The 18,570-nt window shown below is 43.1% G+C and overlaps 1 protein-coding gene across 3 annotated transcripts in view; it reads right to left on the bottom strand.

Annotated features, from left to right (window-relative positions):
* Positions 1 to 7,330: 7,330 nt before the first annotated feature.
* The window catches only part of LOC311051479 (DNA-binding protein RFX7-like), a 30,970-nt gene continuing 19,730 nt past the window's right edge, over positions 7,331 to 18,570 (bottom strand). The window contains exons 1-5 of one of the 3 annotated variants that reach the window (XM_084066056.1): positions 17,982 to 18,060; positions 16,469 to 16,685; positions 15,242 to 15,552; positions 10,729 to 13,912; positions 7,331 to 10,695 (exon numbers count right to left, since the gene is read on the bottom strand). In XM_084066056.1, the coding sequence (XP_083922182.1) occupies positions 10,316 to 10,695; positions 10,729 to 13,912; positions 15,242 to 15,552; positions 16,469 to 16,685; positions 17,982 to 18,026 (4,137 nt within the window). In that variant the 5' untranslated portion in view covers positions 18,027 to 18,060 and the 3' untranslated portion in view covers positions 7,331 to 10,315. Of the gene's footprint in view, positions 13,913 to 15,241; positions 15,553 to 15,812; positions 15,905 to 16,468; positions 16,686 to 17,981; positions 18,061 to 18,570 lie in introns of those variants that run through there. The other 2 variants (XM_084066058.1, XM_084066057.1) reach the window with 2 other exon arrangements.

The following is an 18,570-nucleotide window of genomic DNA, read 5'->3' as shown; positions in this document are numbered from 1 at the left end:
TAGGGGTATTAAGGGGTGCTGAATCCAAATCTGCTGTATACCCAGCGCAAAAATGTCAATTAAGGCCTCAAAATTGAGAAATTCAACATGGCCGCCAGCGCCAGGACCTCTTTCCAAAAAAACTGGTGCTAAACCCACATTCTTTATTCAACTGACATGAAACTTTGCACAGAACATCTGCACTTATGGGGGAAGAAAGTAGGAATATAGCTGGGGTGCAACCATGAGAGTAACAGGGTGTTTTTGACTGTCTAACTGTAATCTTTGTATAGGCGAGGATACAAAAATGACATTTCTTCAGTGTTTGCAGGAATACTACAGCAATTTGGTAATAACTGTACAGTGTTGGACACCAACATTGGAATCCCCCAAGTCTTAGCTTTCTTCAGGTACCAAGTTTATGCCAGTAGCCCTTATAAGTCTGGATATATAAGCATTTTAGTGTAAGCATGCTGTTTTAGGAGAATTTTCAAAATACCCAGGGGGCAAAGGGGGGTATGCTGCATTTGCCCTGCTATAAAAGGTTGGCCACCAGAAATAATATCTATGACCCAGTAGGATCACAACCTATATGGACAACCCGGTCAATTTTTTGCTGGAAATCCAATATGGCCGCCTCAATATTGGCCCCTATCAGTACCCAGGGGCAAAGGGGGGTATGCTGCATTTGCCCTGCCATAAAAGGTTGGCCACCAGAAATAATATCTATGACCCAGTAGGATCACAACCTATATGGACAACCCGGTCAACTTGCTGCTGGAAATCCAATATGGCCGCCTCAATATTGGCCCCTATCAGAAAATAGCTTTGGCAATAACTTTTGAACCAGATGGGCTAGAAATAAAAACTTGGTGTCTATTTCATGGTTTCAGAGCATGAGAAACTCAATGGAATACTTATCTTTATGATTGGGTGTGTCTGGACCTTTAATTTGCATATTTCCAAGATGGACGCCACGCGAAAATGAGTTTTACTATGACTTTTACAGTGACAGCTGACTGTTATGGCAACATAGATGGCAGTCCAGAGACGGCATTCCTAAGAGAGCAGCTGCTGCTTTTTCAGGAATCATTGAATGGGCAACCAACTGCAGTCCTCTGGGCAACCTTCCTGGAGATGTCAGATATTCTCCAAAGGTTTATCTACTACGACCGGGAAGGTGACTGGACAGGACATCTCTGTGAATCAGCAAGAATGCTACCCTACCTCACTGCAGCAGACCACTACAAGTACGGGCAGCAGTCTTTACCTCTGTATTTGGCTGAGATGAAGAAACTACCAGAAACAGCTTCAGAGGTACATGAAGCACTGATGGCAGGTGTATTTGTTGGCAGACGAGCAGATGGCAGCCACAACAGTGTTTATCTTGACATGCTACTGGAGCAGACCTATAATGCTGATGCCAAGGAAGCAAGCGGTCTGGATGGCATTACACTCAGCCCTGCTGCCAGGACAAAATGGGTCTACACAAAACCACTCACTGCAGCTGTCTCTGTAGAGCTCAAGTCTATGCTCCACCTCCACTCCTCCAACCCACACCATGAGTCTGGTCAGAGTCGTGTAATCCGGGATGCAGAGATGGTAGTCAAGGTCATGGCAGCAGTGGAGACCCATTTACAGTGAGCACATCATCCATGATCAACATATCTACAGGACAGTGTGCAGATTCCACAGTCAAGGACGACTTGATGAGTGTGAAAGAACTGGGTCTGAAGGCACTGTGTGAGTCACTGTCCAGTGAACAGAAGAAGACAAGCATAATGAAGCTTAACACTTTCCACACTCAAAACACAAAATCTAAAAAATCTAAGGGGAAAACCTCAGCACCTGGCAAGAGCAATGACATTACTGCCCTCCTGCGCATGACCCAAATCATAGCCAGTGGTGGAGAACTCAACCTTGTTGACTTTATAGGCAACCACGAGTGCAGTGACTTCCCCACTTCCCTCTTCCAGGAAGATGGCAGGATGAGAACAGGTACCAAGGCAAGCCTTGTGAAGGTCCTGAAAGAGGAGACCAAAGTTGCATGCATCCCTGACCTGCCTACAGAAGACAGAAAAACAGCAGTAGTTATTGATGCCATGTATGCCATTGGTCGTTCCTGAAAGGTGAAGTATTTGGAACAATCGCTGAACGATACCAACGTCTGCTGTTGAATGATGTGCCTGCTGGCACAGAGATCATTCACTTCTGTTGGGACTGGTACAGTGAACCTAGTCTTAAGACAGCTGAACAAGAACACAGATATGCTCGACCAAAACCTTCCAAAGACTATGAAGTCAGTATGCATTACACAGCTCCAGATCCTCAGGAGTTTTTTGCTGTGTCAGCTAACAAGGCAAACCTATTGAGTTTCCTCTGTGACGAATGGTGTGAAAATGAGAAACTTAAGTCGGCCCTTGGTCCAACACATCTTTACCTGGGTGGGGGGTTTAAGGAAGAGACAAGGAGTGTGGTGATCAAGGAGGGGTCTATTGTAGATGTCCCTGCACTAGAATCCACACAACAGGAGGCTGATACAATAATAATACTCCACACCCTGTAAAGTGTCCAGAATGACAAAGTTGACAGAGTTGTCATCCATGCCAATGACACAGACATCATCATCATGTGCCTTTACTATGCAGCAACCCATCTCAGATGCCTTCCAGAGCTGTGGGTGAGAACAGAGCAAAATTCATACCTTCCTATCCATCAAATGGTATCAGCACTGGGGCTCGCACAGTGTCGTGCCCTGCCCTTTATCCATAGTTTAAGTGGCAGAGATACCACCAGCTATCCCTTCTTCACTGGGAAGAAGGCATGGTTCAAGGCCAGCATGCATCTGGATCTACCTGCACTTGAGGAGTTTGGTGAAAACTCTTCTGATTCCCTCTCAGATGACGTCATCAATCAGGCACGAGACCTCACAATTGCTGTATATACATTCAAAGCGGACCACCCGGAGTATTTTGACCTGAGTAAGCTTAGAGTGTACAAGTTCCTCAATAATAGATCAACCCTCTTAAAGCTGCTGCCCCTGACAGAGAATGAGACAGAGAATTGACCTGCACCTGAGAAGAGCTGCTCTAGCAACCATAATAGATAAATGTGCACATATCGCCAAGCCGGATATTCCTTCTTTCACAGAGTATGTATGGTCTCTCAGTGCTAGCAATGCAGTCCCCCTTGCATCTACCAAGCCAGCCTGGCCTGTGTCAATGAACAAGGCAATATCATGCAGCTGTATCAAAGGCTGCCAGAAAAACCTGTGCAAAGAAGGCAATTCCATGCTACTTAGGATGCCGTTGCCAGGGACTGGAGTTACGATGCAGCAGGATCAGTGCAACACATGACAACAGTGCCACTGAATAGCATTGTGCCATAGTATCATTGGTTTTAGAAGCAGGCAAGACAGCACCATAGAGGTCAAAATTAACCTTTTATAGGCAACCTCAACTCCGCCTTTACTCTATTTGCCACTAAGTAGTCTATCTTTTGTTATGTTACTTGAATGCATACCACTATGTTAATTTGTATAGCCCTAAAGTTGAAGTTTTTGGCAAGTCTTGGAGTGTGCATGTGTCTGTTTATATTGTATTTAGTTTATTAAAATGATACATAAGATACATTGTGGGCTTTTTCTCCGATTTTTCTCTGCAATCATCCCCACAACTATAGATCTATAAATCAATACATCTGAGGGAAAATGTAATACCATACATTATTTATGACTGCAGCCATATTGACAAAATAGAAATTAAAGCTCAAACTGACCAAATGTGTTCATATTGCTTAAAAAGCAGACTTTTTGTCATAACAGTAAGATGTCATAGTAAAACTCATTTTTGCTAGGCGTCCATCTTGGAAATATGCAAATTAAAGGTCCAGACACACCCAATCATAAAGATAAGTATTCCATTGAGTTTCTCATGCTCTGAAACCATGAAATAGACACCAAGTTTTTATTTCTAGCCCATCTGGTTCAAAAGTTATTGCCAAAGCTATTTTCTGATAGGGGCCAATATTGAGGCGGCCATATTGGATTTCCAGCAGCAAGTTGACCGGGTTGTCCATATAGGTTGTGATCCTACTGGGTCATAGATATTATTTCTGGTGGCCAACCTTTTATGGCAGGGCAAATGCAGCATACCCCCCTTTGCCCCTGGGTACTGATAGGGGCCAATATTGAGGCGGCCATATTGGATTTCCAGCAAAAAATTGACCGGGTTGTCCATATAGGTTGTGATCCTACTGGGTCATAGATATTATTTCTGGTGGCCAACCTTTTATAGCAGGGCAAATGCAGCATACCCCCCTTTGCCCCCTGGGTATTTTGAAAATTCTCCTAAAACAGCATGCTTACACTAAAATGCTTATATATCCAGACTTATAAGGGCTACTGGCATAAACTTGGTACCTGAAGAAAGCTAAGACTTGGGGGATTCCAATGTTGGTGTCCAACACTGTACAGTTATTACCAAATTGCTGTAGTATTCCTGCAAACACTGAAGAAATGTCATTTTTGTATCCTCGCCTATACAAAGATTACAGTTAGACAGTCAAAAACACCCTGTTACTCTCATGGTTGCACCCCAGCTATATTCCTACTTTCTTCCCCCATAAGTGCAGATGTTCTGTGCAAAGTTTCATGTCAGTTGAATAAAGAATGTGGGTTTAGCACCAGTTTTTTTGGAAAGAGGTCCTGGCGCTGGCGGCCATGTTGAATTTCTCAATTTTGAGGCCTTAATTGACATTTTTGCGCTGGGTATACAGCAGATTTGGATTCAGCACCCCTTAATACCCCTAGAAATGTTGTATACCAAAAATAAACACGAAATGCCTTCGGGGTTATGCTTCTCTGAAAATTGACCCTGTCTATCTACTCTAAACCTACCCAACCCGTCCCTTGAAATGCGGAATGCATCCCAGATCTGGGATGTGTGTCTTTTACACTTGTTTTCAGGGTTCTTGTGGTTATTATCCATGCACAGGAAACTGATTTTACACCTGCTGCTATTTATAAAGTGGATATGTTTCTCTACCTGCACAAGAGGTTTTTCGGCCTCCTGCATTGCTTTGAATGCACTGCTATATGTTTTTGTTATTATTATTATTTTAAACCATGTGCCTGGACATTGTATATCTGATTTTACTTGTTTCTTTTTCTCTCTATCCTTTCCTTTCTCTCTCTTCCTTGAACTGGCAAACTTCCTGAATTGGTGACACTCACATGCTGTCAGGTTACACGTGAAACTGTGATTTTACACCTGCTGCTATTTAAACATAAACATGAAACTGGTTTTTACACCTGTTATTTAACCAAACAAATGAAACTGTGAATTTACACGTGCTGCTGTTTAAATATATATCTGCTGAATAATGTTTCACTAACTGCATATGGAGCATGTCTGCCTGTATTGCTTTTCATCCATTGCTATTTTTTAACCATGCACCTCACGTATATTGGACATTTGATTTTACCCTGTGGCTTACTGTTATTTGAAAAGTTTCTTTGTTTATTTTCGGTCAGGGCCCCCTGACCAGGTCCCTCTATACTTTTGTTTCTCTATTCTAGCTCCTTGAAACTGCAAATGTTGGGATCTTGTAAGAAGAATTTCACCCAGTCTTTAACATCTTTAATCGTGTAATGTGATAATAAAGAATTTGTAATTTCAAGATTGCTGAAGACTGATACTGCAGTATTTCTTACAAGTTGTCCTATATTATGACAAATTCTTCATTATGCTAGAATCAGTATTTAAAAGTGACAGTTCTCATATTTAAACATACTAGCCAACAGAAACGGACAATTCCATGATGTTGGATCATTGGAATTGTCCGCACCTGAATATTGACCTATTCAGGTGCATTATTTTATGTTCTATCCAAGTCTGTAGTAAATATTTCAAAACATTTGACTGAAACATATTGATGTCCTTACAAAAGTTTATTGGTTTTAAAACCCAGTTTAAAAATCGTTATCAGTGAGCAGTTACATTTAGAAAAGCATATTTGCTGAAATGCTACAAAATGACCAAACAAGTGAAATGTGGAGTACACTGACCACAGCAACAACAATACCACAGCATTATGACACATCCTTTACAGTACTGTACCTTGTCCTAAAGTACAGGACGGCTATAATGTCTTCATTTGGGTACAAACAGTGCTTATTTCAAAATGGGCTTTTCAAAAAGGAAAAGGAAAACCTTATCACGTATACATATTAACCACTTAGACCCATACTTCGTTGAACGGAGTTCCCCAGGGCTCTATACTATGCCTGCTCCTTTTTTCTCTCTACACCAAATCTTTTCGCTGAAAACTGCCAATACTGTGTGCAAGCTCGCAATGCAGCTACAATGGCTACAACGTGGCTACAATGCAACCATTGTGAGCTTGTAGATGTGGCTATTTTCATTCAACGTTAATATGGTTAATGTGGTCAAAATTAAAAGAGCTGATTCATAAACTATATATGAAATGAGTATATTTCTAAAACAGTTAACATCAAATAATACAAGAAACACATGATTATACAATTGCCAAAAGACACAATCGGTTTTCTAATAACAAAGTCTTTCCAAATTCTGTACAAAACTGTACACTCAAACACGTGTACTCAAAGTAAAACATCCAGTGCTCATCCTTTTTTAATATAATCACTTTTCCTTCTCTTAAGACCTTTTTTTAAATAAACATTTTAGGGGGTGGGTTTCATTATTTTCCTTATAAGATGTGCTCGTTGTCAGATTTAGGGCAACCTTCAGTTGAGAGACGTTTTCTCTCCATTGTAAACTCCTCAGTGTTAATTTCATGTGGTTCCATTTGTAGTCTTTTTGGAGTCTCATTCTGCCATTATACTCAACTATATTTTCTCACTTTAACTATTGTAACCTAGTAAATCAGATGATTTGACAAGAGCACATGGCTGACAAGGTTCTACAGTGTGTTTAGTATGACCAGGGCAGTCAAAATAAATCACATTTCCAACGACGGGAACAAACACAATATGGCAAAATCTGTACAACAAGTATATGACCGCGCACGCACGGATGTACACACACACACACACACACACACACACACACACACACACACACACACACACACACACACACACACACACACACACACACACACACACACACACACACACACACACACACACACACACACACACACACACACACACACACACACACACACACACACACACACACACACACACACACACACACACACAATAAATGGCATCAGAGCTCAATATCAGAATATCTAATAACATACAGTGTCTTAGATCTTTGAAATTGTTTATCAACTGGAGCTACAAAATGATTAACAAGAGTAAACAAAGTCATTTTTATTATTGTCCTGATACATTGGTAGAGATATGGTTTTCAGCATATTGTCCAGTACTAGAAATAAGTTGCCATTTTCACTTATTTTCCTTTGGGTTTTATCCTTTTCATAGGAAAGAATATGTACTGTATGGCAATACACACATAGCTAGCACTTAAATATGTTTCTTAGTTCAAACATCTAAAGGAGCACTTCATCCATTTCCAACTTTATTTTCTATATAATTGGTCCTCATTATATGCTGCTCATTATAAGATGGCACCATTTCTATCTATACTCACTCAGCATCTCATTGGTGGGCTGTGGAAAGTTCAGAAACCTGCCTACCAATGACATTAATGGGGATTCCAAGGTAATATAAACTACAGCCTTCTCTCTTCCCCGGAAAGTCCCTGTGGCATACTGAAATAGAAGCCATTGTTCTTGCATTAATACAATAAAAAATACTAAGTTTGAAATCTTGTTTGAAAAGACCAAACCAGCCTACGAGGATGTCACTGGTAGGCAGGATTCTGAACTTCTTTTTCTGACTGAGGCACAGAGCAAGTAGACAGAAATGGTGCCATCTTGAAATGGGCATTAGCGAGGACCAATTATGTGAAGATTTTAAGTTAGATCAAAATGGTTGAAAATGGTCCTTTGAATTAAACATTATGCTGCTCTAGCTCACGTTCACCTGTTTTTCTTTGGTATGAACATAAGGCTCCAATAGTTCCCAAACAACTACTGTACATTACAACCTTTTAGTCATAGTCAGTGAGCTCCATGCTTCATACTGTACACACAGTAAATACATTACACAAGCTGCATGCAGTTGATTCTCCATACTTTGACATTATGCATTTTAATTATCCGAAAAAACATGCCTTCATCATCCAAACCAAAAGTAGTGCATTGCTGTAAAGAGATAATATATAAACTACATTAGTAATTGTCATAGCATTTTGATAAATATTACGGATATCACCAAACTTATTGCCCTTTTTTACACCTTTAAATGCACTTAAATAGTTATCACAAAATGATCATTGCAACTATACCACATGCTACTAGCGATTTTTGCATAAGTCAGGATTGCAGTCACAGTGCTTTTAATAAATCATGGTTATTTTATATTTTCATGATATTCTTTTTTTGAATACACAATGCTCATAATTTATAGATATGAACTAATAATTGTTACTCCTTAAAACCTCCTGTTTAATATTTGTCTATTATTTTTTTGTCTTATTTTTCACCTTTTATTAGTGTTCTTGCACTTTATGCCTTGACAACTTGAAAAAAAAAAGCACAGTTCATAAGAATACTGAAGAGATGTCATGTTTAACACAAATCACTGATCCTGTCTGTAGTGAATGGATTTTTGCTAAAAGACCAATTAACTGGATTCCTCCATATAAATTATGTCCCTTCATTTTCCCATCAAATATTCAATATTATTCCTCTTAATCATATGCATAATTTAAAAGACTTCAAAAGCAATAAAGGCACTGAATATTTTCTTTTTTGCATCGAGCTAAACCAATGTGAGAGGCATCAGCAGGAGATTCGTTTAAATGCATTACTAAGTTAAAGGTACAATCTGGGACTTATTTGAATGAAAACACATATTTTAACCAACCTGTATGGTAGAAAACAAGCTAGTACATGTGCATTGGTTGGAGGCGGTCTCCCTACTCTTCCACTGAGACATGTGGGTCCTGTTGTTGGGTAGTAGGGCACCTGCTTGACCTTGTAAATAATATTTTGAAGTACACAGTGCACTGTTTTGGACACTAGATGCACTGCCTTTAACAATCAACTGTGGCAGTTGGAAGGACTCTTACTATAATTAGCCAATTTAAAAATACGATATCCCTTTCTTCTTGTCAAAGTGTTCGTGGTTGTTATAAAATGTTTTGTACACTATGTAAAGTGAGGGAGCATTACCATTCTCTTGATTACTAAACGGTGCAAAATGTAATTCCAGTATTACGTGGCCTTCATTTACTGCTAAATGGTGGACATGTAGCGGACATTGAACATTTTAGATGGACTGGTTTGTAATGGTTGTAAAAACAAATAGTGAAATTATATGAATTTTATGTTATAAACAGTCTGATTAACATCATCCACATTGAGCAGTGGTTTGGAATATGAACATTATACGGTCAAAACGTATTCTGCCTGTTTTAATAAGTAATTGTAAGTCTGAGCACTATTTAATACAAGTAATATATAAGTCATTAGACTTCTATAGTATTTAATACTGTATTTAAGTTAGTTATGTAACTCATCAAAAACCCATCAGTCATACTCATATTGTTACTATCATGACACATAATACTCCCTGAAATATTAACTCAACACTTATTCAGGCGAAGCTGAAACAATGAAGCTTCATCATACAGTGAAGCCACTAGTTATCATTATATATTATGATAAAAGTAGTGCAATGCTTTTTAACTAACTTTAACCCATTTTCAGCTTATTCTTCAATTTGACTCAAAATTATATAAAATGTTTTAAAGAGATCAAAACCAGCACAAAATGCCCTATTAATTGTATATATACAGGTTATAATCCTGAACAGCAGTCCTGAAATTTCAAATGCAAGGTTACATAGGCTAATTCATAGCTCTGGAAAACATTTCGTTTCAGTTACTGCAATTAAATAAATACTTCAAAATAAATGAATCATGCAAAAGGACAAAAACATTAATCTACTAAGCTCTTTTAAAAGTATTCCTGCCTCTTTAACTAAACAGTGTTTTGTTCTCTGAGGAGGGAGAGATGACCAGCATTTAACTCAGAGTGTTTCAGCACTTAAAAGGGCAATTTGACTAGTGTCGCTATTATTGGTGCGCGACACCGGCACGCAACCTATAATCAGGCAAAAGTGTTGCTTCAATGCTTCAATATAAATTAACCAATAAACACCAATAACAACATATAAACAGTGTAAAATGTACAAAATAAAAGCAAACCATGTTCAACCCATCAGTCCAACAGTCGGATGGTCTTTGCTTTCCAGCCAATCAAATCCACTTGAATTCGCCGTCTCGTTACAGATCTGCTGAAACAGCGGATCGTTCATCAGTTCCTCGGGCGTGGTGTCAGCATACTGACCTTGTTGTTGCCCGGGGTCAAACAGAAGATTTGTGTCCAAAGTGTTCAGGTCATTGATGTTACCAGAGAGGTCAGAGGTCATCCTGACTTCACCTGGGAAACCTGCCCCGCCGGCAGTGAGTTCTGACACTTCCTCCACAAGCTGGTTGCCAGGATGAAGGCTGTTGTTGGCTAGAAGCTGTTTTACAGTAGTGCTGAAATGCAGCTGTTGGTTTTGGTGCTGTTGAAGCAACGAAGGCTGGCCTTGCTGCTGTTGCAGCAGTGGCGAAGGCTGACCTTGCTGGTGTTGCAGCAGTGGCGAAGGCTGGCCTTGCTGCTGTTGCAGCAGTGGCGAGGGCTGGCCTTGCTGGTGTTGCAGCAGTGGCGAAGGCTGACCTTGCTGGTGTTGCAGTAGTGGTGAAGGCTGACCTTGCTGCTGTTGCAGCAGTGGCGAAGGCTGGCCTTGCTGATGTTGCAGCAGTGGTGAAGGCTGACCTTGCTGCTGTTGCAGCAGTGGCGAAGGCTGGCCTTGCTGATGTTGCAGCAGTGGTGAAGGCTGACCTTGCTGCTGTTGCAGCAGTGGTGAAGGCTGGCCTTGCTGTTGGTTTTGGTGCCGTTGCATTTGCTGTTGATTTAGTTGCTGTTGCATTTGCTGTTGGTTTTGCTGCTGTTGCATTTGCTGTTGGTTTTGCTGCTGTTGCATTTGATGTTGGTTTTGGTGCTGCTGCATTAGCTGATGGTTTTGTCGCTGTGACAACAGCGGCAGCACATGCTGCAGGCCTTGCTGCTGACGCTCTCCGGGAGCTGCAGCTCGGCTTTGACCTTCAGTGAGAAACCTTTCACTCGTTGCATTTTTCATGAGGTAATTTGTCTTGTGAAAGTTATATGTGTTGGCAGAGTGTTTGGCAGTGCAGGGCATACTGGGGGCAGACTCCAGGATTTGGGTGAGATTCATGCATGCAGTGTAGCTTGAGGGGACATTATTGACACCCAGACCCCTCACAGAGTCATCACGGTCACCTTCCATCTTGCTCAGTAGTACATCAGTGATCTTCTGGTTGCTGCGTTGCTGTCCCTGCATGTTGGGCGGTACCTCGGTTTGCATCATGACGTTAACTGGCACGGAGCGGCTCCTCTGTGCCGCGCTGGTCACGTCGGCGTTGGGCTGACTGTTGGCGAAGATGTTCAGCACCTCGGGGGTCACGGGGGAATTTAAGGGAGACACCAATGACCGGGGGACGCTGGGACAGGCAGGGTTTCCTGTGCTCCCGCTCAGGTTCCGCTGGCGCACGGCGGGGCTCACACTGCGGCACCGGAACGCCGCCGCCGGAGACGAGCCACTGGCGCCTTTGTTATCTAAAGGCGCGGGTACAGCGAAGCCCTCCTGCCTGCTCATGCTAGCCATGGAGGCTACCTGCTGCTGCACGGGGGAGATAGGGGTCAGACGGCCAAAATGGCCGTCGCTGTGCCTCGCCTGAGAATGGCAGGACTGGCTGGGGATGGCGAAGGCGTGGGGTTTTTGGAAGTGGTCGTCGACGAGGTCTTGGTAACTGGGTAGGTTGTTGATTCCGCTGCTGTTGTTGTAGCTGCTGTTCATCCAGTCCAACTTGGCCTTGTCCGGGTGGGTCGCTGTCGGCCGCTGCATGGGCTTAACGGGGCTACTGGACACAATGTTGTTGTCATGGTAAGCAGTGATGCTGGAGTTGATGGGGGTAAACGCAAAGGGGTTCCTGCACTCCACCGGACTCTGGGGGACGGTGCTGCTGCAGTTGGAGTGGGGGGTGCCGACGGGGGTGTGGCGACTGCTCCCCAGGGCGCTGTCCACCGGGGTGGTGGAGGCCATGCGGGAGTAAGGGCTCTCTCTGGTCAGGCCCTGGGCTCCGCCCATCATTTCAGAGGTGGGCGTAGGGGTGGGGGTGGGGGTCTGGATCGGGGCGCTACTGCTGCTTGCAGAGTGGTAGAACGACGTCATCGCTTGACCCGACGACATCCCGGCGTCCTGCATGGCGGCCGGCTGGCCTTGCAGCATGCCACAGTTCCCGAATTCCTGCATGTTGTTGAGCTTCATCTGCTCCTCCATCTGCACCAGCTCCTCCACGATGCTGTCCTGGGTCATGTCATCGTCGTTGAAGGGAAAGTAGTCCAGCTCTGTGTGTGCGGCCAGCTGACCGGAGGCTGCAGCCTGACCCAGTAAATGCAGCGGCTGTGTGACTCCACCTTGCTCCACATGCTGGATAAACATGTGGCCACGTTGACCTCCTTCCAGCTCCCTTTCAGTGGACATGGAGCCCATGAGCCCCCCCTGCGGGTCAGTACTGTTAGACACCGAGTGATGCTGGTGCGGATGTGTTTCCATAACACTGGGGGTGTTTGTCCTCTGCGCGGAGCTCTGTGTTTTGGCAACAGTCTGGAAACCACTGGCTCTGAGTGGAGAGTTTGCGAGACCTTGAGTGGCCACGGTCAAGTTCAATTTCATAGGAAACCTGCCGATGGCTGGAGCACTTTCTGGCCTAAGTAAAGCTACTGGTCTTTGGGGATTCCTCGGAGAGGCACTAACCCTGTGTCTAAGCTCATCGCAGCTCCCTAGTGGTTGTTGGGAGATAAAAACTCTCTTGACTGGAGAGAGGTGAGACACTGGACTGAGGCCTGAGCGCTTCCTGGGGCATTTGGTGGACAGGAAACCCTCCTTAACTGATGATGGTGTCGGGGTGCCATTAACCCCTGAGACAGGTCTGGTATTCTGAGCAGGGATTGTCGAGTGCAAGGGGCTTTCATTACTGGTGATGTTATTGCTGCTACCTGTAACCACCACAGGGTTAGTAGTTGAGGAGGGCCGTGACATCTCCTCCAGTCCCAGACTGGAGGAGCCCCTCCTTTGAAGTGCAGGGACACTGGCGGCCCTCTGTCCGGCTCCTCCACTCCTAGGAGCCACGGCTCCTTCTCTTCTGCTGGCACTTGTGACCTGGCTCTTCTCATGTATGGCTTCCATCTCCACGTCAACGGGAGGAGTGACAGTCGCCCACCCTGGCCTGGCTACGGGGGCAAAAACGGGTGCTGCGGACCCACTCCTAAGCTGAGGACGAGGCCTGAACTCCTCTGTGACTCTAGAAGTGTTTACGCCGGCAGAGGCGGGCCTCAAGCCGCTGCTAGTAATGGAGGTAGCGGTGGAGCTAGTGTTGGGCGCGAGGGTCACGGTCGTCATTTTGACCACGTTGACGGAGGTCACGTGACACGTAGGTATCACCGTCTTAATGGGACTGTTGGCTATGAGCACAGCTGGAGGCGACCGCAGAGCGATGGCACTTGTGGCAGAGGGTTTGGGTAAGATCTGGGCGTATCGCTGCCGAGCCGTGCGGTCTCCCGTTGGACTGTACAGGACATTGTGGGGGGTCTTGGGGCTCAGTCTGACAGGCTGAACGGTTTGTGTTAACACCTGGAAGTTGACTGGACTGGGAGACATCAGCTGTCTGTTCCTCTGGACCTGCAGTGGGAAGATACCGTCAGAAGAGATTCATATCAAGGCCACTGACAACATGCTTTTCCATTTTCAATTCTCAATTGCATATCGAACGCAGCCAGGTGGAAACCTTATACCTATACAAGGTTTCCACACGACAGCGACGATATGCAATTCCTGTATTCCAGTAGTTATTATTATTGTCACAAGCTCTTATTAATACTTTTCATTGGTTCAATATTTATAAAACTCACAAAAAGACTTAACTACTTTTAACCTAGCCTCACTATTTTGGGCATGTCATTGTAGGTGAAAATGATCAATTATCTTTATTCTTATTGTCTATGGTTAAAATTTTCATTGAACTAAACATGATCACCATTCAGCATGGAAGCCAGAATGCCGTTTCTGTTAAAACAACAAAGTAGTGAGAATGTACATGAATGTTGCACATGAATCATTCCTGCTGAGGACATTATGTGGAATTGTCCACCCTCATGGTAATCATAATATTATTTTGACGCTGCTTTTATTGGGACTTTATTCGCATGATGTACCACCTTAGGCCAGCTCCTGGGACAAGCCACTGTTTAGGAGACTCAAGACCAAGACATTATAATATGCCCTTATCAATATATGCTTGCCTTTAAATGTTTTTCCACTGTAAGATATTTTAATTTAGATCAGTGTTCTGTACGCTACAGCTGAACATAATGTGTTAACATTATATATAAATGTAATACATACTGTATAGCTAAGCACAGGTTTTGACACTACCACCATAAAGAGTGAATGTTGAAAGCAAATTATTTTGAAGCAACTTAAGGCTACAATCCCAAAAAAAACATTGTGTGAATAAAACGTTATTTTGAACCAATCTGTATGGTAGACTATGTTAATACAAAATAACTAACACAACTGTGGTGGCTTTAGTTTGTCTACCTGCTCTTCTACTGAGTAATGTATATCCTGTGGTCAGGTGGGACACCTACTGGTTGACTACAGTATTGCATGAAGCTCAAATGGAAATAACACTCGCCTTCCCAAACGTGCTTGGCATTATAGCTTGGCGTTATAGCTTAACTGTAAACATTTCTCAGCTCATTCAGGGGTCACGGTTAGGACATGAAATGTATACCTTAACCACTTATTTTCTACTTCAACGCGTGGCGATAAAACGGACAATGTACAAGCTCACCACGCATCATGCTGCGATGCGTTGTCAGCTTGTACATCGGCTGTTTTCGCTATTTCAGAAATCTTGCCTATAATGACATGCCCAAATCAGGGGGCGGGACGCCAGGCTGAAAGTGGTTAAAGTGGATAACTTTGGCTGCATGGCGTTGAGTTTACCGTGACAGGGCTGGGAACAGCAGCCACCACGATGCCGATGGTCGGCTGCGGTGACAGGAGGCGGGGGCTGTCACACGGAGCGGTGCCGATCCCAGGCGTCCCCTCGTCCGCTTTCTTGGCCTGAGCGTCACCTCCGGGTAGCGGCGGCGGCGAGTGCAGTTTCTGTTCCTGCTGCTTCCTGTGGATCTTGCGCTGGAGCTGCTGCTTAGCGTCGATGGAGGGGGAGGGCAGCGTGGACGCCTGTGGCTGGAAGGAATGGCTCTCCGCTGTAGTAGGCATGAACGCTGAGGTCATCTGTGGTGACTCTACCCCTGCAGACAGGAAGCAGGATGATTCACTTTAACACATGAATTTATTTGGAGGATAATGCCTATTTGCTTTTTTTTAGTACAATGGTGTCGCTTGCCAAAAAAGGACATGAGATTACGTATGAAAGAATGAATGAATTAATGAATATAGGAATATTTAGCCAATACCATTTCTTTACATTCTTCATACAATAGAATAAATAAATAAATAGATAATAGAAATAGAAGTAAACGAGGGTCATTGAAGAAATAAAGTAGGTTACCTTTTATTGATTAAAGTAAACTTCATAGTGTTCAAATGGACAAGCATTGTCCTGGATTCTGAGAAAAATTACAAGCTACGGTTAAACAAAACCTAAAGAGGCCTGTTATAGAACCAACATGGGGCGGCAGTGGCTCAGGGGTAGAGTGGCCGGTAGAGCGACCGGATGCGATCCCGGGCTCCCCCAGAGTTAGTGTCGAAGTGTCCTTGAGCAAGACTCTGAACCCCTAATTGCTCCCGATGAGCAGGTTGGTGCCTTGCATGGTTTCCTCCGCCATCGATGTATGAATGTGTGCGTGAATGGGTGAATGTAATGCACAATCTATGTAAAGCACCATTTACATGAGGCCTATTCAAAACATTTGGGGTGGAGTGTTTTCCTGGTCCAGTAGTGTCTGGTTATATTTACATGTTTAAATATGTAGAAAATATTAACCAAATGCTATGGGCTTGTGAGTATGGAACTGATGTGTTGATAGTCTTGTTTACACTATTGAAAGTAGAATGGCAGAAGTAAGTCATGTGTGAGCATCTAGATATTTCTAAATTGACTCTACACTCATTTTCTGTATAATTATAGGCATTAAATTGGATCAGTAAGAAGCTGCTGCCACTAGGTGCTGCAATTCCCCATATTCCACCATTCCCTTCTCTCACCTGTGTTTGTAGCAGTCATGATGGTGAGAGCTGCCATGGACTTGTTGCTGATGTAGTGGCTGTTGAGTAGAAATCGAGCCAGATCTTCCACGGCGTCGAACTGGCGACTCAGCACCTTCTGAGCCCACTCACACACCAGGCCACAGGCTGCGTTCTGCATCTCTTCCTTCATGCTGCCGGGGAGCTGGCCTGACGACTCCACGCTGTCACACTGGTGCTGCGTGACGTCACACACACATGAGGGTTACACAGTGGTACTCAGATATTTTACTTAAGTAAAAGTAGCAATACTACACTATACAAATACTCTGTTACAAGTAAAAGGCCTGTGTTAACATTTTTACTTGAGTAAAAGTACAAAAGTATTGGCATCAAAATATACTTAAAGTACCAAAAGTAAAAGTACTAAAATGTTTGAAAATAGCCTCAAAATTGTACTTAAGTACAGTACTTGAGTAAATGTACTTAGTTACTTTATACCACTGGGGCTACATGTATGACAAGATAAGGCGAGGCAAGTGTGTTTGTATATGGACCACTTTCAACCTGCTGGCGGTTTTGCAAATTGCAAAAATAGCTGTTTTTTTCACTAACTCTACATGTAGTTGAGCGGGGTCGTCTCCGACTCTCCGTACTTGGTCAGCTCTTTTTTCCCCTCTACACCAATTACTTTTTGAGGAAAATAGCTGATCATCAAGCTTACAACACGTCCCATTGCGATGCAATTAGAGCATGTAGAAGTAAGTCTGCAATTGTCTGTAGTGGTCCCAGTAATATTTAACACAAAGTCACTCGCACACACACCTACACACGCGCAGGCATGCATATACACACATGTTTTATCTGTTTTTCCTAGTTAGAAAACATTTTTTGTGTTTTTCTGCACATTTCTCTGTATTCTCTGTAGTTCTCTGTTTAACGTTAATATACATTTCATTAGTAAAAGTACATTCAGTAATAACCATATATTGTTCAGCTTTTAAATTCAAACATGTCACTGATCTGAAGCATAAATGATCATCTTTCTTCAGATGTATTCAGGTAATACAGATGATACAACAGCGAGGGATATTTCTGTTGCACTTTGTAAATTGAATACAGGTCAAAAATGAACTGTAGGCCAAGTCAAATATGTGTGTGCTGGTGTTCTAGAACCAGTGGTGGACAAAGTACTCAACCCCAGTACTTGAGTCAGATATAGATACAGATACTCCTGGACAAATATCACTGAACTACAGCCCTGAAGTACATACGTCGACATACTATATGTCAACACTGTGAGGGTGTAGATTATGTTCTTTATTTCTGAGAATTCTGAATAAATAAAATATATTTCTGTGGCCTAATGGCAGGGTGCACCTGAAAGTTGGTGCTGATTGGTCCAGCGGTTTGCGAGATTACCTCTGGACACACAGACAGACAGACAGACAGACAGACAGACAGACAGACAGACAGACAGACAGACAGACAGACAGACAGACGTACAGACAGACTGACACACAGACAGACTTACTCCATCCATAGCTTTATGTAGATCCAGGTTGGGTAGTGAGGGCATGTGAACAAACGGTCTCTTTCTCAGTCCGCTGTAGCAATATGTAGGTTAGACGTTAAGGTAAAAACAAAACAATCAGTTTAAAACTAATAAGGCCCTGAATGATCCACTCAGTCTGTTCATACATGCCTAATTAATTATGCTCTGTCACTGCTTGCCGACTAGAAATGATCTTGTCTCTGTCATGCGATGGCAAATCATAAATTGTATCATATATAATGTGTGTGTGTGTGTGTGTGTGTGTGTGTGTGTGTGTGTGTGTGTGTGTGTGTGTGTGTGTGTGTGTGTGTGTGTGTGTGTGTGTGTGTGTGTGTGTGTGTGTGTGTGTGTGTGTGTGTGTGTGTGACTAGACAGAGAGACGCACTGTGTTCAACATGTTTTACATATATTGAGTTTCAGTTGCCCCTGGCAACAAGCATAAATAAGCTCCAGCCTATTTCTGAAAGGAATAACATTTAAAACCAAAATACTACATGCACACAGGCAAACCATTTTAAAATGGCATCTTGTCCACACCCATACTTATTAAAATACATAAGCCATGAAC

This window comes from Gymnoscopelus microlampas (genome assembly GCF_963454915.1).
Source record: "Gymnoscopelus microlampas genome assembly, chromosome: 1".
Lineage (NCBI taxonomy): Eukaryota > Metazoa > Chordata > Actinopteri > Myctophiformes > Myctophidae > Gymnoscopelus > Gymnoscopelus microlampas.
This window is presented reverse-complemented; position numbering and strand designations above follow the sequence as displayed.